General features: G+C 39.6%; 1 protein-coding gene across 2 annotated transcripts in view; it reads right to left on the bottom strand.

Moving 5' to 3' along the window:
• Positions 1-27,347, bottom strand: part of LOC134799329 (hemicentin-1-like) — a 252,930-nt gene that overhangs the window by 7,343 nt on the left and 218,240 nt on the right. For both annotated transcript variants that reach the window (XM_063771725.1, XM_063771724.1), the window contains exons 5-10: positions 17,371-17,481; positions 8,858-9,058; positions 8,034-8,197; positions 1,838-1,991; positions 408-538; positions 23-182 (exon numbers count right to left, since the gene is read on the bottom strand). In XM_063771725.1, coding sequence (XP_063627795.1) covers positions 23-182; positions 408-538; positions 1,838-1,991; positions 8,034-8,197; positions 8,858-9,058; positions 17,371-17,481 — 921 coding nt within the window. The remainder of the gene's footprint in view (positions 1-22; positions 183-407; positions 539-1,837; positions 1,992-8,033; positions 8,198-8,857; positions 9,059-17,370; positions 17,482-27,347) is intronic.

Here is a 27,347-nt window from a genome sequence, read left to right as displayed (position 1 = left end):
GGCAAAAAAATACAATACTTACAATGTACAACGATTGTGATATGTTGTGCCCTCGTCCGGCCAACACTGTTGACGGCCTCGCACGCGTATCGGCCTGCATGGTGCCTCGAAACCTCCTCCACTAGCAGAGACGGTGACGATGTGTTTGTACCCCAAATATCACCGGCTTGGATTTCCACATCCTAAAATGGTAATGAAGAATTTATTTTATGGTAAGTAATCGAACAGGGCTTTATTACTCTAGCTAGAGTTTAATAAGTTAAGATATGGCGTAGGGTCTCACCTCGATCAGGATGGCCGAGTTGTAAGCAATCATTTATCAAAACAGGTATACTCACGTCAAAATAACAGGTATACTTAAGTCAAAATAACAGGTATACTTACGTCAAAATAACAGGTATACATACGTCAAAATACCAGAGGAACCGCTCCACGGGCGGGTTGGCTTTGACCTCGCACTCTAGATGCAGTGGGTCCAGCTCTACCACTCTGTTGCCGTTCTCGTCGCCTGCTATTGACACCTCTACGATTGGGCTATCTGTAATAAAATAATATCAAACGATTTTCAATTGTTTAAACTTTCACTATTTTTACTAATTATGATTTACGAAAATGGGACTTAATCGCATATAATCAAGTTTTTAAATTACCTCCGACGTTTCTAGGGGCGGTACCTATTGTCTTCGTGGTCTCGGAGAAGACTGATGTTACTGATGTATAAAGTTGATGTATGAAGTTGAAGCGACGTTGGTCGCCACGCAGGCCAGAGTGGCGCCGTCCTTTAAAACTCCGGGCGAAAGTTGCAGGAATGATATCCCTCTCTAACTGTCTATCTGTCTCTGTCTACTCACAAGTGACGTTGAGCTTGACTAAGTCAGCCTTGGCGCCTCGACTGGGCGCCATCGCGACGTTGGTCGCCACGCAGGCCAGAGTGGCGCTGTCGTCTAAAACACCGGGCGAAAGTTGCAGGAATGATATCTCTCTCTAACTGTCTATCTGTCTCTGTCTACTCACAAGTCACATTGAGCTTGACTAAGTCAGCCTTGGCGCCTCGACTGGGTGCCATCGCGACGTTGGTCGCCACGCAGGCCAGAGTGGCGCCGTCGTCTAAAACTCCGGGCGAAAGTTGCAGGAATGATATCCCTCTCTAACTGTCTATCTGCCTCTGTCTACTTACAAGTTACGTTGAACTTGACTAAGTCAGCCTTGGCGCCTCGACTGGGTTCCATCGCGACGTTGGTCGCTACGCACGCCAGAGTGGCGCCGTCGTCTAAAACTCCGGGCGAAAGTTGCAGGAATGATATCTCTCTCTAACTGTCTATCTGTCTCTGTCTACTTACAAATTACGTTGAGCTTGACTAAGTCAGCCTTGGCGCCTCGACTGGGCGCCATCGCGACGTTGGTCGCCAACTCGTCAAGCACGCCAGAGTGGCGCCGTCCTCTAAAACTCCGGGCGAAAGTTGCAGGAATGATATCCCTCTCTAACTGTCTATCTGTCTCTGTCTACTCACAAGTGACGTTGAGCTTGACTAAGTCAGCCTTGGCGCCTCGACTGGGCGCCATCGCGACGTTGGTCGCCACGCAGGCCAGAGTGGCGCTGTCGTCTAAAACACCGGGCGAAAGTTGCAGGAATGATATCTCTCTCTAACTGTCTATCTGTCTCTGTCTACTCACAAGTGACATTGAGCTTGACTAAGTCAGCCTTGGCGCCTCGACTGGGTGCCATCGCGACGTTGGTCGCCACGCAGGCCAGAGTGGCGCCGTCATCTAAAACTCCGGGCGAAAGTTGCAGGAATGATATCCCTCTCTAACTGTCTATCTGTCTCTGTCTACTTACAAGTGACGTTGAGCTTGACTAAGTCGGCCTTGGCGCCTCGACTTGGCGCCATCGCGACGTTAGTCGCCACGCAGGCCAATGTGGCGCCGTCGTCTAAAACACCGGGCGCAAGTTGCAGAAATGATATCGCGGTGCCCGTTGAGTTTATTAGGGTCTGTGAACAGAGATACAAATATTACTAATACGTACCTACAAATATTTTTTATTGCACCTGTGAGTAAGTAAGTAGCGCTTAAGATGCTCTAATTATTAAAGTGTAAATAGCATTATTTGCGGTATTTGACACATTATGACTGACGTATATAGAGATGTAACTAACGCAAATCGATTGTCACAGCAAGCGATTACGATTGGATGGCACGTAGACTGAGGTATCGAATTATTTATTATTTATTTATTTATTTTTTTTTTTTTTTTTCATAAGACACAGTACAAATGTTTTACATTGAAATAGGACTGCCAAACTGCAAAACAGTTTGATGGCAGTTAGTAAAGCTCTTGATATACATGTTTGTGTCAGTTAAATATTTATAAACATGCTGTATTATTTTAACTTAATAACTAAGCATGCAAATTTAAATCTAGTTATTCTATTATAGGCCTTCAGGGCCAGCAAAGACGGGTCCACTTTTATAAGTTTCCATAATAAGTTGACCCCTCTCTACTGTTCCTGTGGGCAAATATCTATTAAATATTTCTTAACACTTGTTCTAAAGGTATGTGGGCTTATCTCTTTAGCAAATAGTTTTTCTGGAAGTGCATTAAATATTTTAGGTACCAAATATTGAAACGTCCGCTCTCCATAGTAATTAATGGGAGTAAAATTTTCTAAGAATAGTTTAGGTTTTCTTCTTGTCACTGACGTATAATGAATTTTTATTTGAGATTTAAATAAAGCTAGAATTATATGGTTTTCCCGCAAGCTACCGGTCGGTCGGTGTATTTAATACATCGACCGAGTAGGTCGCACCCATTGTCAAAATTGAAACTAACTGGGGATCTATTTTAAAGTTTATTTATGTTATTTCTGTGTCAAATTTGTTGTCTGTTAAGTGACGATAAATATATCCATATTTACAGTTAATTATCCACCTTTTCCTTATTTTTATTAAAAGAAAAATGAAAAATTCATATCGATTTACTTAGACGACTACCGATTCATAACGGTGGTGTCCGGCCAACCCTAAAATTAAAAAAAAAAGACGTAGAACGTAAACGTTCGCAGTGCAGTTGTTTTCCTTTGTGATTTCCACGTGCAAAACATTTTACGTAGTATTGCTGTTGTGAGTGACAGACGTCAAATACCGCAAATAATGTTATTTACACTTTAGAGTCTAATTAAATAAGGATTTTTTGAAGTGTGTTTTGAAGTCAGCTGCAGAGATATAGACGGTCAAGCAAATCTTGTCAGTAAAAAAAGGCGCGAAATTCAAATTTTATATGGGACGATATCCTTTCGCGCCTACATTTTTCAAATTTGCCGCCTTTTTCTACTGACAAGATCTGCTTGACCAAGTATATCTTGCAATATTATATAGTGCTAGACAAGATAAAAACACGTTCTTTGTTATACTTATTTGATATATTACTTAAGTATTCAGTGGGAGTCAGGATTTTATGATGATCCATTAGGAAACAAGAAACAATAAAAATCATGTACCTACTATATAAGTAGGTAGTACTTGACACAAATTATTAGACATTTATTATCATACTAATGGATAATAATAAAAGATGAAGCAACATAAAATAAAAATATACGAACATAATGTTTCGTTAATCACGCCATCTGTGGGAAGATCGCAGAGTTAAAAGTTCCTATGGGGAACTGCGAAGTTCCTAACTCGCACTGAAAGTAGTTCCTTAGTTTCGCGCTAGGTGGCACATGTAAAGCGGTTAATGGAAACCTATGAAGGAATACTCAAAAGTGACTCAAAATAAAGGATTATTCCAATCTTTTACTGTGACTGGTTTTCTTAAACATTGCTTTTCTTTGAAATTTGCTAAGAATTCTGAGTAAGAACAACCTCTAATAATAAGTACGTTTTATATTAAAAGTGTTTATACTAAAAAGTCGCTTGCTAGTTTCCTAATACAATTTAGCTGTAAGTTTTTAATTACCTCCTAGACTCCTACCCTCTTTATTGTTTGGAAGATCCAAGTAGTTGTGTTTCATTTATGTGCCTACATTTTAAACCCATGTTAGTTTAAATTACAAACAGTGCACATGGTCAGATTTTCCACTGAGCAAGGTTTGTGACCTTTAGATAAGATAAGATAAGATGTTTATTTGTATAGTCATGTACATGGGATGTTATTACAGTTATACAGGAAGCTTCCATGACACCCTGTCAGGGCACACAAATTTTCTTATATCTAGCTTAATCGGGGGGCACGGCAGTGCCCCCGCCAAGTCGAGCGCGAAGCAAACACTGCCGTACCATCCTTTACTGGAACCATTTCGCCGCATTTTCAGGTCCCTATTTGAGAACCTCTGGATAAGACCAGAACGCAGAAATTTTCGTCATCCAGTAAGCTATAATCACATACTTAAAATCCAAAATTTCAAGTCTGTAGGTCATTTAGTTCCGAAGTTAAGCGAAAGCAAAGTTTCGCATTTATGACACACACTCACTCACTTATGATCATCAGAATAGAACTAGTACTTCCCATAAACTCAGAGAGCTGAAATTTGGTACAGAGTTAGGGTTTAATGGCCACATAAAGGGAAAACTATAAAAACTAGGATAATCGAAGATCTGGAGTACCTGGTGACCCTGATTAGAAAACACAAGAGCCCAACCAAACTATTGGAGATCGACATACCGCCTTTACAAAAAATAATCAAATTGGTGGGCCGCTTCATTTGATGTCAACAATGGTCTGAAGTATCTCATGAAGAACCCTCAGCTGGTCTCAGTATTAAGGCTCCGTCAGACATAGGCGTTATGCTTGGTGCAACATATGTACACACTGTTTTGGTCATCCGACACGCCTTGATGAGCCTTTGGGAAAGTAGTACCCAAGATGGAGCTGATGCTGAACCCTGGCTGTACCTAGTGGAACTCAGGCTTGGTGCAACATATGCACACACTGTTTTGGTCATCCGACACGCCTTGATGAGCCTTTGGAAGAGTAGTACCCAAGATGGAGCTGATGCTGAACCCTGGCTGTACCTAGTGGAACTCAGGTTTAGTGCAACATAGGCCCACGCTATTTTGGTCATCCGTTACATCTGGATGAGCACTTGGGAACGCAGTACCCAAGATAGAGCTGATGCTGAACCCTGGCTGTACCTAGTGGAACTCAGGTTTGGTGCAACATAGGCCCACGCTATTTTGGTCATCCGTTACATCTTGATGAGCACTTGGGAACGCAGTACCCAAGATAGAGCTGATGCTGAACCCTGGCTGTACCTACTGGAACTCAGGTTTGGTGCAACATAGGCCCACGCTATTTTGGTCATCCGTCACATCTTGATGAGCACTTGGGAGAGCAGTACCTGAAATAGAGCTGATGCTGAACGCTAGCTGTACCTAGTGGAACTCAGGTTTGGTGCAACATAGGCCAACGCTATTTTGGTCATCCGTCACATCTTGATGAGCACTTGGGAGAGCAGTACCCAAGATAGAGCTAATGCTGAACCCTGGCTGTACCTACTGGAACTTAGGTTTGGTGTAACATAGGCCAACGCTAGTTTGGTCATCCATCACATCTTGATGAGCACTTGGGAGAGCAGTACCTGAAATAGAGCTGATGCTGAACCCTGGCTGAACCTAGTGGAACTTAGGTTTGGTGCAACATAGCCCCACGCTATTTTGGTCATCCGTTACATCTTGATGACCGCCTAGTGGAACTCTGCAACAGGCACACGACGACAAGTCGGTTAACCAAAACAAAGTGTGCCTATGTTGCACCAAACCTGAGTTCCACTAGGTACAGCCAGGGTTCAGCATCAGCTCTATCTTGGGTACTGCTCTCCCAAGTGCTCATCAAGATGTGACGGATGACCAAAATAGCGTGGGCTTATGTTGTACCAAACCTGAGTTCCACTAGGTACAGCCAGGGTTCAGCATCAGCTCTGTCTAAGGTACTGCTCTCCCAAGTGCTCATCAAGATGTGACGGATGACCAAAATAGCGTGGGCTTATGTTGCACCAAACCTGAGTTCCACTAGGTACAACCAGGGTTCAGCATCAGCTCAGATCTATGTATACTAAAACCATTACCAGAATGTAACAAACACTTTTCTGAAAACCGCATCAAAATCGGTTCAGCCAAAGGCGAGATAATCGCGAACAAACATACATACGGGTCAAACTGAGAACCTTTATTTTAAGGCGGTTAAAAATACATCAACTTTGACATTTTTGGCAGTAATGCAGTCGGCAGCTATACTGCAGCAGGATTGCAGCATGCACTACTGCCGACTGAATTACTGAGGTAAATATCAAAACTTCGGTCAGCATCATCGTATTTGACATTTGCTGCAGTAATGCAGTCGGCAGTATTGTCGCAATATACTGCTGCAGGCTACAAAATGCTCGTGAAACTATTCAACGTCCATGATCATGCTTTCCAACGTCCAACGTTCAGTAATCGAGTGACCGCTCGCAACACGCGCTGTGTTGTGTGTGACTGCGCGGGCGTGATCAAAGCGGGTCGCGCGCGCAGCGCGCCGGCGGGCCGCTGCGTCCAAGCGCAGATCGCGAGCGCCACGCGCTCGCGTCACGCTTGCATCGTGCCCCGCTCACGCCGCGCTTTGAAAACGCTCATGTGTGACGGAGCCTTTAGAGATATGGTAATAAAAAAACTACTCCTAAAAAGAAAAAAAATGTGTCTAATAAGAAAATCTAATAAAATAAATCAATATGCCCACGTTTCTACAAAAAGAAGTGAAATCCCACCAAAAACATTCTGTAAAAAACTAGCCAAGTCTCGATGGAGCTGCTTGTTTATCTCTAAAAAGTAATGAAATCTAGACAAAGTCGTGCCAAGTCTAAGGTTCCTTACTGCGATTTCTTTATTTCTTTATTTCTTTAGTTAATGTTGTGTGACTTGGCCGTTGAAGGGTACACAAGGGTACAAAACCAGGTGCTCCATGACACCAAACATACAGTATAAAAAAATATTTCCAGTACAGACGGGCTTCTAATCATTGATAGAAGTCCGCCTGTACGTCTATTTTATGTTAGATCGATGGTCGATTTGACGCTTCAAAAAGAAGTGTTTGTTTCAGTCTCGCCTATACATAAGTATTATTGAAATACGCAGCTTTATCAAGCCTACAATTGACTGGTTATTGAATCAACGTTTTCCAAGTGGCAATTTTCCATCGTCAATGGGTAGCGGTTCTGGCGACAGATTGGTGCAATGGTGTCATGGAGCACCTGGTTTTGTACCCTTGTGTACCCTTCAACGGCCAAGTCACACAACATTAACTATAATAATAAAGAAATCGCAGTAAGGAACCTTAGACTTGGCACGACTTTGTCTAGATTTCATTACTTTTTAGAGATAAACAAGCAGCTCCATCGAGACTTGGCTAGTTTTTTACAGAATGTTTTTGGTGGGATACTAAAGTACATTACAGGCCATGCATGCTATTATTATGTCAATTTATGTCTAATATTTTGAATTAATGTATAATTAATAATTAGTCACAGCGAATTTCGTATTAAGTTGAATGTCAATGATAGTTTGATTACAATTTTTGGTATAAGTAGTGCGGCTAGCTTTCATCATTTAAAAAGTTATCCACTGAGTAATAGCATTTTTGTATTAGGAAGGTTTTTAGTTTTTTGTGAAACAGTTTGTCATTTGGTTCCAATTTGATCTCATCGGGTATTTTGTTTACTACTTGGATACATACGAAATGGGGCCCGTTTCTATAGATGGCTAATTTAGAGCTTGGTGTTTTTAATTTGTTTCTATACTGGCTTCTAGTTTTGTATGTATCCAATTTAGCTTCAATAGATCGGGGTTTTTTCCTTAGTGCTTGACTCTTTCTCTCTAACACCTATGAAAAACGAAGCTAATACGCAATATTACCTACTTACTGTGCTGTGTGAGATGCTTATGGTCCAACCACCAGGCTAAATTAGCGAGGGGTTTGGAACCGTGGGCGGTACATTGGACTACAGCTGGCCTGCCTGCTTGTAACGCGTCGCCAAGGGTTGCCTGATACCCGAACTTACCTGATTACTATGCTGTGTGAGATGCTTATGGTCTAACCACCAGGCTAGGTCGGCGGGTGGGTTGGAACCGTGGGCGGTACATTGGACTACAGCTGGCCTGCCTGCTTGTAACGCGTCGCCAAGGGTGCCTGATACCCAGTGGATTGACACGTTGTAGGCTGACACTGGAATTAGAATAAATATTAAATTAATTCTTATTCAATGATCGACTGGTCAAACATAATTGTTGTTGTTGTGTGTTTAGTGTCAGAGAAGTGGCGTAGCGTGAACTAATCTAGTCTAGCCGTGGTCGAAATTATATTTACGAGGCTTTTCTTTCCATGTCTATGCTTGCCAAGGTTGTGTGCTGCCATCCATTACCACTACGTGGCTGGTGTCCTCACGTGCCCTCAATGTGCGCGGAAGTTCACCTCGAAAATCGGCTACGTCAGCCATCTTCGGGTGCACGAGCGTCGAACTAACTAGGAGTCGAAGTGGTCGCCTTGGCCGAAATCGGTCGGAAGGATCATTGCCAAGGTAGTAAAAAGGGTTGGCTTTGCGGGGCCCGCTTACTCCTAGCTACGCCACTGTGTCAGAGGCTAAGGTTGTATAGGTTAGGGATGGTCATCAAGAACTAGACTTAAGTCAATTATTCAGAAAAGCTTGATGTTATACATCCTGGGGTAAAATATTTTATTCCTATTAAGCCGGCTCCACACTCGTGCGTGAATCGCGGCGCGATGCGAAGCAGATCTGATTCGCGCCGCGATTCGCGCACGACTGTGGAGCGGGCTTTTGGGTTCGTTGATGACTTATCTAGTTAAGTTAATCACTGCCCAACTTACAATACAACTTGACTTGCAATGTCGCGACGACAGGCGGCGCGAGTTTCGTATTCGTCGCGCGACAAGACAGCCCCGCGGCGTTGTCCCGAGTGAGAGGCAGATATAGCTCGTTCTCCCTCATCAGCGTGATGTCGCTGTCCTCGTCTGACGCGTCGATGAGCGTCTCGCCGGAGTACCAGCTGATTCGGGGTGGGGGGCTTCCTGTAAAAAAAAAGAAAAAAATATACTTTTGACATTACAGTAAATCAAGACCCAATAGGGTCTTGTTAGGAAATATCCTAAGCAAGAATTTTTTTTTTAAAAGTGGGGTAGGTAGGTAGTCATTAAGAATCAATGTCGATCGAATTAGAGTAAAAGAGACAATGAATAGGGCTATTAAAAAGGGCAAAGTTTCAAAAGGGTCGGTCAGCAACGCAATTGTGATACCCCCGGAGTTGCAACCGTTGAGTAGCTAATTAGGATGTTTATCAAAGTACCATTGAATAGTAAAATCAAGTTGTGTAAATGTTTTCTTACCAGACAATTGTATTTTGCACTATAGTTCGTTTTTTTTAGCATTAGAAATTAGGTAAACAATCTTGATGTGTCTTTTAATTGAAAAACACATTTTAAAAATAAGTGACGGCAAATATGTAACAATTATGAATCTAATACGATCATTTATATTCTTCTGCTTTCATAAGTAATAGTTTTTGAATTTTAAAAAGCGTTTTTCAATTAAAAGACTTGTCAAGATCGCTTACCTTCTTGCAAGTTCTTTCTAATGCTAAAAAAAACGAACTATAGTAACATGTTACAAAATGAGACTTGGGAGTTGGGACCAATAAGTTTTATATCAGGGTACCGTAAACTCGGGTTACTTTGACCCAATGGAGGGTAACTTTGACCCACATGAAAACCTCAGTTAAAAGGGTCTAATATAAACATAAAAACGTCAAAGGTTAAGTAGTTAAAACCAACCTCATTACATATTTCCATGATTCTAGTACAATAATATAACCTGGACCGAGTAAATCTCAATGGCCAAAATTACCCTCCAGGGCTAAAGTAACCCGACTTTACGGTACCTAAATAACGCGACGTAAAGCATCAATTATTCATTGTTACTTTACCTAATCAATTTCTTTTGTTAAGTACACCCGTTATAAAAACAATACCCATTCTTGTGAACAGTAATAACAGTATTGAACAAAATAAACACATACCCTCACTCACGCGGTAAACTTTTTCATTTAACAAACTTCTATTTTGCGCAAATCATTGTTTCAAAGGAGAACCTTTTGAAAGTTTTGAACAAAGTTTGACCTACTTTGACCTGTCAGTAACTAATGTAAAGTTCAAATTCATACTAACTGTAATGCCGGTTACCCACACAACTGTAGTCTGTGCGGAAAGAGAAGAGTCGTGGAATGTATGGGGCCCAATACATTCTACAACTCTTCTCTTCCCGAACAGACTCTAGTAGCGACGATTGGAGAAGGCATCTTCTTACAGTGCGACATAAATTAGTAGAAATTAAATAAAATGGAGAAAAAAAAAGTCCATACTAAATTGTTGCCATGTTTGCATTTTACGCCAAAATGTGACAGTTACGTAGGAAGTGGCGCCCTCAATAATTTTCTACAATTTATTGCCGGACTAATTGCGGAATAATTGCTGGGATGTATGGAGTAGTGGTAGACCCTCTGACCATCGCCCGCCCTAAGAGTCTCAGCTTTATGTCTGCGCAATAAGAGCGAAAAATTGGTCGTTCGGCTCGGCTCGCATCGGCCGGCGCCTGCCGACGCGTCGACAGCTTTTTCGCTCTTATTGCGCGGACATAAAGCTTTTTCCTATCGGCTTTTGCCAAACGCGAGTCGATATATCTGGGGAGACCCTAAATCGGCGTGGCGGCTGCAGGTGTGTGGGTAACCGGCCTTACTCAGTCAGGTTGATTGATTGTGTCGATACTCGAGCATACTCGAGCTTCAATGATGAAGCACATATTGAAGGCAATCTTCTGATCGTTATCGTGCGTTCTCGGTCCATTGTTCTAACTATATGATCGATATTTCACATTCACACCTTAGATACGAATAAAAGATAGGTATGTTGTTGAAAAGTCATAAGTGATGATAGGAATGCGTCGTGAGAGTGGTGCGAGTCATTCTACTGTGTTTTTTGATCATGGTTATACTGTGTTTTTGATCATGGTTATTGGTTATAAAACTTTTTTTAGTACCTTATCTATGAGTTAAGGTTATGCCGGTTATGCGTCTTTCTAGTAGACATCATAAAATAGGTAAGTATAACGTGTGTCGTCTATACATATACAAAATATATATGCCGACGTAGAATTAGGCAGATCGTAAAGATCGTGTGTGATGGTTTGACGGTAGTCACATTAACCCAATAGATTAGGTAGGATAGGTTCGTTAGGTTGCTTTAAGGTGGCCACTGACGAGCCTTCCAACAGTCCAAATAGCGTGGCTGCAATCCAAAATCGGTCCGTGAATGTCAAGAACGTAGGTACAATGTTTAAAGGATGCCGTCCATTTGGACGAATCCATTGTAACGGCATCCATTTGGAAGGCTCGTCATTAGGTTGCTTTAGAGTTTAGATGCCCGAAGGGCAAACTGTCCACAAATAGTTGGAATGCAGGGCTCCGTCGACTCAGGGAATCTGACAAAGATTTTCACGTTTTACGATCAATAAAACGAACGTTGAATATTCTATCACGATCTGCCTGATCTTAAGGCCCCAGTACACAATGGGCCATCGCCGGCCACTCCAAGGGACGCAGCCATGCGGTAGAATGAGATAGCAATATCACTTGCTCCCTCTAACGCATAAATGCGTCCCATGGAGTGGCCGGCGGTGGCCCATTGTGTAATGGGGCCTTTACGATTGGCCGACATACATAATACCAGTGGGGAGACACTCCTGAATTCGGGCAAAATCTCTGTTCGGTTCAGCATTGCTCCGAGCAATTATTAGGGTTGGCACCACTTGATTTCCTTTTGCGTGCACGACCACAGATAAGATAATCTGTGAATTTTGACAACCCTACATTTCCGAAAGGGATAGTGCCATACATTAGAAAGGGACAGCATGATTAGACCCTGAATCGCTGTCAAACTTCGGTTTTGTAGGAAGCGTCCTTTCTATACGGTAGTTAGTACTATTATTTGTTCTGTGATAATACATGCTGGTTATACAAATTCTGTAACTAAGTGAATGAGATTGGCCCCAAATATATCTTTACCTATTCGATTTTATTTACATAATCTCACTAAATTACACCGTTCCTGGGTTTATACTAAATTAAACCGATGCCGGGAAATGTTACATTATTACCAAGGCACTTAGCCACACGTCACAATTCACTGGCCCAATATTACAGGGTTCTATGTTACATTTTCAAGATAATTGAAATTCGACTTAATGTCACTATGACAATGTTCAAATTTCACGAGAAAAGTGAAACAGAACCGTGTAATATTGGGCTAGTGAATTGTCGCATAACCTGAAAGGCCTACATTTTATATTTGTAGCCGCGCTTACACCGCCGACATTATTCTGCTAAACGTACGTAAATGTTTTATCACTTTAGGCACATAAAACATTAAACACATTTATAGATGTTTGGGATGTAAAAACGTGCTTATCCTTTTATGGTATCCTTTTCATTTACTCAGTGAGTAGGTTGGATTATGTGTGTCGGCTGTGACATTATGTGGAATAAACAAAAACAAAAGCAACAGTTACATATGTAATGCATAATTGTTTTCCATCGTATTTTCTCGGAAACGTTCGTATTTGTCATGCTACTTCAGTCAACCTCAGTACTTTTTGTACCGAGACTGACTGAAATAGCATAACCCTCCTTTTGCGTTGCCGTAGTCGGGTAAAAACACGTTCGTACCTTTCCGTGAAAATACGATGGAAAATTATTATGCACTAAGTAAATCTGTACAAGCACAGATCTTGAATGATGCTTGTGCTTAAAGATAATAGTAGTGTGCAAAAGGGGAGCCATCACGTATATGAACATGTCATGGGTGCGAAAGAGCCAGATTGCAAATGAAAAAACCTGACCACTTCAGATTCATAGCGGCCGCTAGCCGCCGCTCCGGCTTGAATGTACAAAACGTAAGGTTAGCGTACTAGCAAAAAGCTGTAGGTATGTAAGAGATACGGTGGGTGGTTATATCTTGGAATATATGTACCTACTGTTTTACTGCACAACGTGTCAGCATTGCGATACAGCGAGGAAATGCCGCCAGCATCCTTGGTACAATGCCTCAAGGGCCTATTTTAGATTTAAGCTAGTTATTAATTTCTTTTAGTAATACCACTGTTTATATCTTGTTTGTAAATAAATGATTTTCATTATAACTGTTTGACTATTATCCATTTGTGTCGTCAAAGTTCTCAATTAAAGTCACATACACGAATACACGTATTCCCTTTATGATTGTATATTATTAGTATTATTACACCCAATCACATAAGAATACCCAAATACGCTTGCGGTGGGTCGTGCCATACGAATATTCGACTCGGCAGTTATTCCTTCTAACCATTATTTATTCTAGTCGTGACTTTTATTGGTTGTTCAAATCTAATCTGACGTAGATTATAGTTAGGTGAATGATGAGTGGTGTACCGGTGGACAAATGAGGCTGGATAATGTAGTGATTTATGTCAGAAGATAATCATAACTTGACAGTTTTGGTTGGCGTTATGGAAGTTTATTTATTTTTATATTGTATTTATTGTACAATAGAAAATCTTACATAATGCCTTAAGGGCTACGGAAGGCATTAAGAACGCCTTTTGTGCGATAAGACTTTCTAAACGTCAAACAAACTGTCAAAATCGTTGCGGAGTGCAGACTTTTCTTGGTCTAACTCTATCGTTTCTTAAATCTAATCCCGTGCCAGACAATCGAATAAAAGCCTTTCCCATTTTCCGTGTAGGTCACTGAATCTAGACAAAGGCATTGCGATTTTTGCAACTGCTTATCAAGCACTTTTCTATCAGATTTAATACCATAATGCTCGTAAAATGGCTTTCTATTTTTGGAATTGGTAAAGATACGAATGGATTAATTTTTATTTCCAATCGTTCACATGATCGTGTTTGAAAGACCAAATATAACTGCTTACTATTAGGCGGGTCCTATGCTTGTTTGCCACCGACGTGGTATAAAAAAAAAGTAATGCAGTCAAAGGTCCATAGTATACATTCTAAACATTTAAGTGCATATAACGGGTCCCTCATTAAATAAAATCCATTTTAATATCTCATCAGTATACTTATAGCATCAAAAGTGACCGCCTAAAAATATTTACGCAATTTTTTAATTGGCTGTGACCACAGTTGACCAACTGTCCATTTCAGAAGTAATTACTTCAATCTTCGTCAGGATGCGTCACTTTGTAATAAATAGTGACTATTCTTTAAGCGCAGTGAAGTGACATTCCGAAACCGGTAGCCAGTGCACAAGGTATAGATTACTTTCCACTAGACGATGTATAACCTCGTGGTGTTGTGATAGTGTGTGTAGCCGATAACTGGCGGGAGATTGATCAGGATCAGGATCGAGGCGTCCGACATGTCATTTTCTATGACGGCTGGTCGGTGATCACGTGGTGCTTTCTATAGAAAGCGAAGCGGCGGAAGCTCCGGCCCGACCCCGGCCCGGTCTAGCGTGTCATCCTTTACGTACTAGGCCCCGACCGTACCCCCGAACGTATGTGGCATATATTATAAGCATATGTATCGCACATGCTTTTAAATGTGGGATCTTGTGAGACTGTATCTATAACTTGTAGCGACCACACACACAGCATTTTGAGCTTTAGCTCAATACAAAAAAGGCATACGTCACATTTTTCTCTGTCAATAGCGACATACGAGTTTAAACGAGGAATCCCTAGAATCCCTTAACGAAGCTAAAAAACTGAACGTAAACTTTCCTGTTACAAAAAGTTGTTTCACTACATTGCCTTTTCTAGAGCGAGTAATGAAGGCATTCATTTCTGGGGTGACGTTCATTTTTATCGCTTGCCGAGTTGATGTCTCAGGCGGACAAGAAGGCCTGAGTCTGCCTGAGACAACTGACACTGTCGACATACGATTGGCACCTTCGCTATAGCCTCTGGCAAAGAGAATTTGAATTGGAGAATTTGAATTAGAGAGAGGTAAATTATGTAGCTACAGTACATTTACTGCCATCTGTCGACAGAATATTATAACTGTTAGAACGCCATTTCACTTTGATCATTATTCTTTCACTGATATGTGTTAACTTTGAATAATTTTACGGTTTAGACTCACTTGTTTTTAGTCACTCGCGCGACATGTTTCGGAGTGTCAAATTGTACTGGTAACCATGGTAAGTCCAACTTTAACCGGTTAACACTGGGTTAGTGGGATGGTGCAAGTGACGCTAGTGTCTCCCGCCCTCGCGCAACCAAGGATAATACGAGGCCATTTTAAAGCAGACTTTTCGAATGGGTCTTTTAACAAAAACTTCTGCTAACAAGTAGAATAAAGGATCGACTAGGCCAAAGCTTAAAATAGGACGACTCGGAATTTCGCAGTAAAGCGTAACTTTAAAAATCATATTCACTAAGGGCCATTTGCACCATTCACTAACACGGGGTTAACCGGTTCAACCTGGTGTTACCATGGTTGGCAGACAATTTTACTATAATTTGTTAACCCGTGCGAAGCCGGGGCGGGTCGCTAGTAGTAATAATAACTCAATGCCAGCAGCCCCAACAATTTGAATTTAGAAGCAACGGAAGACGGAATATACATACATACATATAATCACGCCTATTTCCCGGAGGGGTAGGCAGAGACCACGGATTTCCACTTGCTACGATCCTGACATATCTCTTTCGCTTCCTTCACTTTCATAACATTCCTCATACATGCTCGCCGGATTAGGGTGCCCTTGACCTGGCCTTTCTTCAGGATTTCCCCGATATGATCAGAGAAAGTGTGCCGAGGTCTACCCCTTCCAACTCCCACTTCCACTTCTCCCTTATACACTCTCTTTATTAGCCTTCTTTCACTCATTCTTTCCACATGTCCAAACCATCTCAACATACCTTTCTCAATTTTTGTCACTAAATAGATCTACATTCAGTTCACACTTTTCCCTTATCACACTGTTCCTAATTCTATCTTGCAATCTCACACCACACACACTTCTCAACGCTCTCATTTCCACAGCATTCACTTAGCTCTGATGCCTCTCTGCCATACCCAACTTTTGCTACCATACATAAGTGTACGGAAGACGGAATATCCGTAGGTATATACGTTTTAAGCAACTTACGTCACAAGTCACAACCACTAGGCCACCCGGTCACAGGGGCAATATAAGTTTCAAGCAACTTATTAAATGGGACCTGAAGTTTAAAACTAGCACGAGTGAACTCCTTAATATGTGACAAAGCTCCAAAGTTAGTTGTGGGTTCTCTTGAAACAGTGGCAATACGAAATTCAATACTTCCCTATTTTCGAAAGGAGGACTTTGATTAGAACTTAGAACTATAATTAGTGTAAAGTTTGTTAATACGGCAAAGTAACCTAAAATCAATTTCCCAAGGGCAGTGGACTAGTTGACAAATTGTGACGTCCCACGGGTAAAGGTTGGTATGGCGGTTGGCGCTTACGCTATTATTAACGCAGCTCCAATACTATTGCGGTGCTCTGCGAGTTCTGCGACGTAAGCGCCAGCCGCCATAAGGTACCTTTTTCCATGGAACGGCACATTTATTGTTAGTTTCAATAATTCGTTTAGTTTTATTTCTTGTTGCCAAGCTTTGGTCTTGTATTCCTTGAAGATTAGGTAATCCTAGACCATAGTAGTATTATTCTAGACTAAGAAGACGACATTACCTACTCGTAGACTAGTTTGTCTCTCTGAATTAGTTGTCTGTCACATAATATGTCTTCCGAAACTTTTGTACGTGTATTTGGTTTTGGAAAATATACTAAAAGTAGGAGAGTGTTTAAGATCTGCACTCTTTTATCATTCCTCTTTGGAAAGAGAACACAAGGGACATGTTAAAGGCAGTAATTAATTTAAAATCATGATTAATATATAAAATATCTGGGTTACCTAATTGATGTAACACCTTATTTAAAACCTACACATAATATTAAACATTATAATAATGAGATTATTGAAATTAGATAAAGAATCTCAAAGCAACATGGTCTTATATCTTGATGATTGAAAAAATGATGATGTTTCTGCGAGTGAAGGTAAAAACCGGTTGAGCACAGACCACCCGCTGTTGAATTACTTTACGAATGAAAGTCTTGGAACCTGTGTTGAATCCGTATGTGATGATAATTAATTAATAAATGTCACAACAGCCATTCAATATTCGGCCAACTTGAGAAACGACCTAACGACCCATTGATATACAATTTGCAAGATCTATAGCACCACCCTATCGTCCTCATTCCGTGCGTCGGTGTAAAAAACTAAAACTAAACTTACCTCCAATGACGAGACACTTCAGCACCAGCGTGTCTCCTTCGTGGTAGGGCCCGATTTTGTCTTCCACCTTGTTGTCCAACTCATCGAAGAAGAACGGTTTACTTGGCAGCACTGAAATCAGTTTTTTTTTCTAATTAATTTAAATGTAAAGCTAAAACAAGCTTTTATTACTAACTGAATGTAGTTTTCTTTAAAAAAATCATAGACTACTCATCGATTTAATTGCCTAAATTCAATGAGGTTGCGTTATTTAATTGTACTTAGGAGTCGATGGGTTTCATACCAGATCTAAAAAAAATGTGTAGTGTACAGCGATTGTACAGCCAACTGTAAAAATATGGGTGTACAAATCATCTCATAAATATGTCCCATAACTCTTATGTCAGTGAATTAAGAACTATGGGACATATTTTTGAGTAAGTTGTCTACACCCATATTTTTACAGTTGCCTGTACTTCGATCTCTGTTCATAATATTAGTAGGTATGTTATTAACATATTATGGACTTTTGTTCGAAATAAATAATTTTGGATTAAAAAATATGACATATTTCAGCCCAATCCAATCAATAAATAACACAAATAACCTTTATACGAAAATTGCAAGTTAAATAAAAGCCTGTAAAATAAGTAAAGATACGGCGGTCATATAATCAATCAGCGAATGCATTCGGAAATTATTTTGCACATATATTTATATTTCGAACATTCATCAATTTTATTCGTAATTGGCCTAATAGGCTGGAAGTATAACATTCCGATTTTACCGATGAAATGAAAACTCATCTGCCTTCCATCCGTAAAATAAAAGATACATCAAACATTTGTTAATGTTAACAAATGTTACATCACAGACCATCAAATATTTAAAGTAACAAAACTCTAATCTCCGCATACTCGTAACGAAACCGGGCATTTCAATTTTCAGATGTTTTAAAATGCAAAACATTCCCACCGTCCTTTAAAGTTTTAGAACATTTCGGTACAAAATGCAAATTCGTATGTGTAAAATACTCCAATTCGGGAGGCCGATCTTGTTTAAAAAAAATATATGGTTTTCACGCCTATTCCACCTATCCCTACCGCGATATCCCCCCCAGTAGGGATATGTGGAATATTTTTCCATCTATTTCTACTAGTAGGGATACTTTTCCATCTATCCCTACTAATTGATGCCAAATGGATTTTTTTCCGCATATCCCTACCATTTTCCCCCTGGTAGGGATAAATGGATTTTTATCCTCCCGTCCCTACTGTTTCCCCCCCTGGGGGGGACAGGTGGAATTATTTCTATGTATACCCATTGGTTTCCCCCCCGGTGGGGATAGGTGGATTTTTTTTCACTTATCCCTACAACCTCGCTATTTGGTAGGGATACATGGAAACTTTTCCAATCATCTTAACCTGATTGTATTTTGGTAGGGATACATGGAAACTTTTCCAATCATCTTAACCTGATTGTATTTTGGTTGAAATACATGGAAAATTTTCCAATCATCTTTACCTGATTTGTATTTTGATAGGGATACATGGAAGTTTTCTCCAATCATCTTTACCTAATTACATTGGAAAGACTGGCCAAAAAAAATGTGACGAGGCTATCTGAACATATATATGAAAAGGTGCAGGGGCGGGTGGAATAAGTCCATATTATATATCTACTAAACGCCTGTGCAAACCGGCGGAGCGCAGCGCAGATCACTTTAAATTTATCAATGTGTATTCTTCCCTATTTCAATTTCATTCAGGTATAAATTTGAATGCTCTGAGACATGGAGCATCTCGGAGCATCACGGAGGATTGTTACTCCGAGGCATCGAGGAGCACGTTAATCCTCCTGGGTGATCTGCGCTGCGGTCCGCCGGTTTGCGCAGGCTTTAAACAGCTAGGTAGCAGGGCGAGTGGATGAAATTCCATATATATCCCTACTAGGTAGCAGGGACGGGATGACTGGAAGAATTTCCATATATCCCTACTAAACAGCAAGGTAGCAGGGACGAATTGATGTTTGATGTTAATGTTTGATGTTTGAATGGAAGAATTTCCATATAGCCCTACCAAACAGCAAGGTAGCAGGGACGAGTGGAAGAAATTCCATATATCCCTACCAAACAGCAAGGTGGCAGGGACGAGTGGAAAAAAATCCATATATCCCTACCAAACAGCAAGGTAGCAGGGACGAGTGGAAGAGATTCCATATATCCCTACCAAACAAAAAGGCAGTAGGGATAGGTAACATAAAATCCACCTGTCCCCACCTGGGGAGGAAAAAAGAGGTTAAAGTGGAAAAAAAGTTACTTATCCCCACCAGGGGGGAAATCAACAGGTACACGTGGAAAAAAATCCACCTATTTCTACCAGGGGGGAAAGTAGTTGGGAAAAGCGTAATAAATTCCATCTGGCCCTACCATTCAAAAATAGGGGGGATAAATGGACGACTTGATTCCATGTATCACTACCAGTAGAAATAGATGGAAAAATATTCCACATATCCCCACTGGGGGGGATATCGCGGTAGGGATAGGTGGAATAGGCGGGTTTTCATCCTATTTTCCTCGAGTCGTGTCAATGTCATCTATGTATATAAGCATACAGTATACGCACACTTACCAATGGGTAAGCAATTAAAAAATATATAAATTGTTATTTTTCTGCCTGAAACACAGGAAATCCTAGATCAGGCATTTGTAAACTACTCTTCTCTAATAACACTTCTGTCTTTAAGAGAAACTAATAGTTTTTAAGTAATACTTTTTATCACTAAATTATTTGTACATACATACATATAATCACGCCTATTTGCCGGAGGGGTAGGTAGAGACCACGGAGTTTCACTTGCTACGATCTTGACATACCTCTTTCGCTTTCTTCACTTTCATAACATTCCTCATACACGCTCGCTGGTTTAGGTTACTTTTGACCTGGCCTTTCTTCAGGATTTCCCCGATCTGAAAAGAGAAATCCGCCAAGGTCTACCCCTTCCAACTCCCGCTTCTACTTCTTCCATGTACTCTCTCTTTGTTAGCCTTCTTTCACTTATTCTTTGTGCGTGTTCAAACCATTTCAACATTCAACCATCTTATTTGTTTTTGATAAAAATATATATAGCGAATGAAATGCCTTATGAGATGATTGCACTTCGGTAGCACCAATGAGCGTGAGTCGCTAACGCTGAATTAGTGCTACCGGTCAATGTCGTATCAAAATATTATGAAAAGCATATCATATTGTTGAAACAGAATCGGTCTCCAATTCTGCTAAGCCAGTGGTGGGCAAAGTACGGCTCGCGGGCCATCTGCGGCCCGCGAATGGATTTTATCCGGCCCGCCGCTGGTCCTATAAAATAATTAGTATGTGGCATTGGCCCACGATTATCAATTTATCACAAATCAAAATAAATTTTGGCTACAATTCTGGCCCTCCACTTAAATTTTCTAAACTTTCTGGCCCCCCATGAAGAAAGTTTGCCCACCACTGTGCTAAGCTTTGAATGTAGTTGAAATTCATATGAAAATACTTGTTTTTTTTGTTTGTAAATGAACTTGGTTTAATCGTAATTAAAATGGATCCATTCGTGTTGTTAGGTTCGTTTTACAAATAATAGGTTATGTTAGGAATGTATAATATATGATCACGAACGTAGTAGTTGTAAAATTCTTTGTTTTTTACTGTCGTTCGTTATTGTTAACTTCTTTCCTGGTTTTGTTTATTTAAATTCTTTAATTTGTACTTCAGTATTACATATTACACATGATTATTAATTTTAGTCACGAATGTCATGATTTATAGTAAAGGTTCGATATCATCACCGCTCATCTCATTCGTTTTCTTTTATTTCTTGTTTCGTATCATTCTGTGTTCGTCACTTTTTTATATCACTCTTTGTCATTATCTTCTTTGGTCATATTCTGTAACGGCTACAAATATAATGACCACCAAAAAATACTTTGGTACTTACCCTAAATAAAAAAATCATGCTTACCAAAAAAAATTACTGAACACCAAAAAAATAAGGCCTAAACATACAAAAGTACCACCACTTTAATTACGACTGCACTTCAAATTGTATTCAAATACCAAATATATTGAATGATCACCAAAAATCATTAATGATCACCAAATCTTGAAGACCAAATTAATGCGATATTTTCACCTAAATAAACCACTATGATTACCAAAAAATTTATACATATTACCAAATAAAGTAAACTGATGCCAAAATTACTAGCCCCTCCCGCTCAACCCCCCGTAGCCCGCACCGCATACCTACCTAACCTAATCTACTTTTCTAGTAGCATTTCGTTATGCTACTAGAAAAGTAAGTTAAACTGCTATCAGTTAAGTGGGTTAGGTTAGGTTAGCACTGCGACCCTTACAGAAACGAAATGGTACTAGAAAAGTAGGTTAGGTTAAGTTTCAACTGCTACCCATACAGATACGAAACGCTACTAGAAAAGTGGGTTAGGTTAGGTTTGAACTGCGACCCTTACAGAAAAGAAATGCTACTAGAAAAGTGGGTTAGGTTAGGTTTGAACTGCGACCCATACAGAAACGAAATGCTACTAGAAAAGTGGGTTAGGTTAGGTTTGAACTGCGACCCTTGCAGAAAAGAAATGCTACTAGAAAAGTGGGTTAGGTTAGGTTTGAACTGCGACCCTTACAGAAACAAAATGCTACTAGAAAAGTGGGTTGGGTTAGGTTAGAACTGCGACTGTTACAGAAATAAAATGCTACTAGAACAAGGTGACGAAGTGGATTAATTAATTTAATAGGATAACGATATATTAAATGATTGCACATTTTTAATTAAAATGTGGTTACAATTTTGTGATCATTTACTATTTTTGCGTTTACAATGATTATTTTGGAGCCATTTGCTTTAATAGGATAGCAAGATTTAAAAATTTGGTTATCATTTTACATTAAAATGGAGTTCTAATTTTGGTGGTCATTTACTATTTTTGGGTTTACAATGATTATTTTGGTGTCATTTTCTTTAATAGGATAGCAAGATGTAAAAATTTGGTTATCATTTCACATTAAAATGGGGATTGAAATTTGGTAATCATTGACTATTTTTGGGTTAATAATGATTATTTTGGTGTCATTTCCTTTAAAAGGATAGTAAAATGTAATAAAATTGGTAATCATTTCACATTAAAATGGTGTTATAATTTTGGTGATCATTCATGATTTTAGGGTGGTAAAATAGATTTTTTTGGTATTAAATTTTACTAAATCTGGTGATCAGTTAAATAGCAGCCTTCTGTAACTTGTCTCTCTCTTAATACCTATGTGTTATTGGGTTTTCGTCATGGTCTATGTACTGGCATACATATGTATTAGCTAATTAAAATAATATAAGTCCAGTTTTTGCTGTTATAGCCACGGTATCCTGAGAATTGTGAGTGAGTAAACACGTATGCAAATTGTTATAACATTCGACATCATTCTCTATTAAGTTTGACATGCATACTAATTACTATCACAACTATCACCGAATGAATATGTCTCATTTCCTCGCCTCTCTCCCATTTATCATTTCGAATATACATATTATTAACTGTTATAATGTCAGCCACTACATAATAGTCGCTAACATATAATAGGTGGACCACCAAAACTTCTATACATACACAATATACACATTCATTCATAAATTCGACCTTATTTCAATGCAGTAAGGTCTATAGTTGATTCAAGTTATTTTAAATATTAAAGATAAAATTGAAACTACAGTTTAACATACGTCGAAACATCCCATTAATCATTAATTTAACTGTAAAAGCTCATTATTTTATCTGATAATTACACCGTTCTCGGAAGTTATTACCTAAGTATAATATTGTTAATATCAACAGGAATATCTTTAGAGTTAGACCACGAAAAGTCTGCACCGATTTTGATAGCCTGCACAGTGCAAGTGTTCTTTAAAAGTCATAATTTTATAGAAGTTTGACGTTTAAAATAACACTTGCACTGCGTGGGCTATCAAAATCGCTGCAGACTTTTCTTGGTCTAACTCTACTTGTTTAGGCTTTCGCACACTATCGTGTTTTTCCGGCGACTAATATCTTGCGATTCACTGATGTTATACTTGTAGAGGTATACTCATAGTTATTTGGAGTTAACATCATTGCAAAATAATTTTGCGTGTCAAATATTTTATGTACCTATATGTGACTTTAGTCGCTCATGTGCGGCAGCATTTAAACGAGCAGGTGTGTGGGATGCCCGGAAACTGATTGGATCCATCCATGTGACTGATGTTTGTTTGCAGTATGTGTTTATTTTGTACGATTAATGTTTTTAGCGCCGCGCGTAATTGAAGCTTTCATGTTACGGATTATATTTAAAACTTTTTTGGGCGCCATTTTTGGTAATATTGTCTTATCAGGCGATATGTTGATGGATTGAAGTGTAATTATATATTTCTTGAGTTTGTTTTTAAATCTGATCCCATCTTGAGCCTTAATATGTTCAGGAAAATTAATATATATATCGAATACCGATGGTCCTAAAGGCGGTGGGCGCGTGGGGGTAGTACGATAATGTATTACTTCACAGCTAAACCAGTATGCTACCATTGCTACCAGTGCATGAAATAAACATTAGGACTCGTTAACCATACTAGTGCCTACTATACTTCAGTACTAAATGTTTAAAAGAACTAATTGCTATTTTTAACTCAAGGGAGCGATATGAAAGTAAAAAGAAACCGTTTAAATCTTTATTCAAGTCAAACTAGGCCGGCTTCAACCCTACATATCTGACCTGAGTAGATTTAGCCCTATATGGGACCGGCAACAAACTCAGAGGGATAAATCTTTTTAAAACAAGTTAAAACAACACATAACACATCATTTCTTTATTTCACAAAAGTAAGCTTCTAATGAAACATAAGAAATCAAAATAACACTTGAAATAAAACACTTAGCTAAATGGTTAAAGAACGCGGGATTCTATAAGCTATCAGGATAATCCTTCAGGTATAAACCTTCAGGAACGTAGCGAGTTAGGCACGAGGTTGGCTAACGAGTACGTCCGATCTCTAGCGCGGTCCGATCAAGAAGAAGTACCAGCGGCGGAGCCTCTCCGCTCCCGCCTCAGTCAAGTTGGTAAACCTGCTCGACCAGTCTACCAACATACCGACAAAAACGCCAACTCGTGCCTACGCTCACTCGAGAGAAACCTCTCGACGTTCCAAAGCATTCTACCTGTCATCTTAGTTCAACAACACGCCAATAGATGGCGTTACTCTCTACGCAACTTTATTTCAACAATGCGCCAATAGACGGAGTTACTCTCTACACAACTTTATTTATTTTGTTACAACCAAATAATACGTAGCTCAACATTGCTAATCGATTTTATACAGGCGTCTAAAATAATGAACTATAACGCTGCAATACGTCTTTCTGGTGTCAGGGTCCGACACGGCCGTCCTGCGCTACACACGTCCTCGTGTGTGGGTGTATGCATTTGATTCTGTAACAAAATACTCAGCACAGTATCTCATCGCTCGGTCATTCCTGACCCACAATCTGGGTCTCACTCAAATTACTATTAAAATCAAACTTTGTTATCAATCCAACCAGAAAAAATGATTGTTCAAAATTACTTTAACAATCCTCAATTCTCTAGTCAAAAATAGTCCATCGAGCAACCACTTAATAAAAAATAATCAGTAATCATCGCCGCTATCTAGCGGATACACTCCATTAATCATCGCCTCCATCTGGCGGATACTCTCAAATTTATGTGAAAACAGAACAATCTCAAACATCAAAAACACAAATCACAACAGCTCTAATTCATTGCTCGACAGTATCACTACTATTGTCATCAATATCAATTTACGGGGATATTATCTGGCATTAAAAAAAAATATTTTGGTCAAATGTGATAATAATCATTGTAGGACATCTTAAAATAAATAGCACTCTGACTTAATAATGCCAATTTTACTCATATGAACACAGTACATCAACGGGAATTCATTTTTAACAAAACAACACCAGTCCTTCGGTGCATTGCCAGTCCTTCGGCAGATACCAGACCCTCGTCAGAAGTAACCATCTCAGCCGCGTAAGTGCTACTCCTTGCAAAGAGCATTCTGCACATAAAAAGCAGACCACGTGCACCTCTTACATGCTCCGGCACTTCTGATGCGGTCACTAAACAATACCCAGTCCATCTAAAGCAAAACATTAGTGCCCAGTCCACCGGGCGTGCCTTCAGTCCATCGAAAGCAAAACAGTAGTGCCCAGTCCATCGGGCGTGCCTTCAGTCCATCGAAAGCAAAACAGTAGTGCCCAGTCCATCGGGCTTGCCTTCAGTCCATCGAAAGCATGACAGTATTGCACAGTCCATCGGGCGTACTTTCAGTCCTTCGAAAGTACAAGCTTTCAGTCCATCGAAAGCAAAAAACAATGCTAAGAGTGAATTCCAAAAAGAAAATAAAAACAGTTCTTTAAATCATGTTACTCAGAACCATTGGTACTATCAGCGTCAACTGATCAACTGAAACTGAACATCACTGATCAAAATCACTAAAGATAGCTTTCTACTTTAGCTTTAACAACAGAAACTTAGCTTTCTACTTTAGCTTTAAGAACAGAAACTCGCTTAAAACTTCTATGCAGAAGTAAATCCTCTCAAAATAATCCCAACAAAATGGGAACTGCTCACCAGATTAATAAAGCATGATGCACGCGTCCCAGTCAAAGGTGGTGGTGAAGTCCAACCCAAGCACGAAGGCTGATGCTTTCCGCCTTGCAGGTGCCGTTGCTGCGGCAGATGGCGAGATGCACGATGTAGTTTAACATAGCTGGCTATTACTGAAATCATCATTAGCACGGCATCAGGTTTATCATGTAAGCAGGATAAACTCAAAGATTTATTAAATGCAATGTAGCAGACACAAAAAAACATGATTCCAATGTATACGGGACTTCAAAAATCTCAGAATAAAATTTAAACTTCAATGAGTGCGTTTTATTTCATTCTATGAACAAACAAACGTGTGTTCCAAAAATAAGTAACACGGTAAAATGGGCCAATACGAAAAGTGACAGCTAATTAGTTACGTTAGACTGTTATGCTTCGCCATTACACTGAAAATAAAATTCACTAATAAACAATTGGAACGAAACCTGTCCTTTTATTTCCAAATCTCCAGAACAGACGATACTGCACAGCTGCTTCTGTGTTACAGGTGTGATGGCGTCTGTAAGTTGTCCCTGCTCAGGTTGCAGCACACTGTAACATTAATTTTCATATGCGTAGCTCATGCTTTCATAGTATGCACGATTTGTGATCTATCACGACATTACGGGCAATAATTTGTCGCAATTTTATTAATTACTAAACGTTACAGGGTAGGGATTACACAATCCTATGCATTGGCAAATCAGCAGGATCCATTTCTAACGGTGCATTGTATTTTCATGAAAAAAAATATTTTTTTGAGGGTAGATGCACAAGTGAGCGATGAAATAATATCACGTCGCGACAGCCAATATTTGGTTTTAATTAACAATATAGAATTCACATCAAAATAACTTAAGATCACTTAGATTTAAATGGATTTAAAAATTAATTGTATTTTCATGAAAAATCAATTATTGAGGGTAGATTCGCAAGTGAGCGATGAAATAATATCACGTCGTGATAGCCGATATTTGGTTGTAATTAACAAGATGGATTTCCCTTCAAAATAATTCAAGATCACTTAGATTTAAATGGATTATAAAAATTAATTGTATCTTCATAAAAAAAAAAACAATTATTGAGGGTAGATTCACAAGTGAGCGATAAAATAATATCACGTTGTAATAGCTAATACTCGGTTTTAATTAACAGTATGGATTTCAAATCAAAATAACTCAAGATCGCTTCGATTTAAATGGATTACAAAAATTAATTACAAAGAAACGTAACGATCCCAGAGATGACGTCACATAACGACCGCTATGC

The sequence above is a fragment of the Cydia splendana genome, chromosome 18 (assembly GCF_910591565.1).
Source record: "Cydia splendana chromosome 18, ilCydSple1.2, whole genome shotgun sequence".
Classification (NCBI taxonomy): Eukaryota; Metazoa; Arthropoda; class Insecta; order Lepidoptera; family Tortricidae; genus Cydia; species Cydia splendana.
This window is presented reverse-complemented; position numbering and strand designations above follow the sequence as displayed.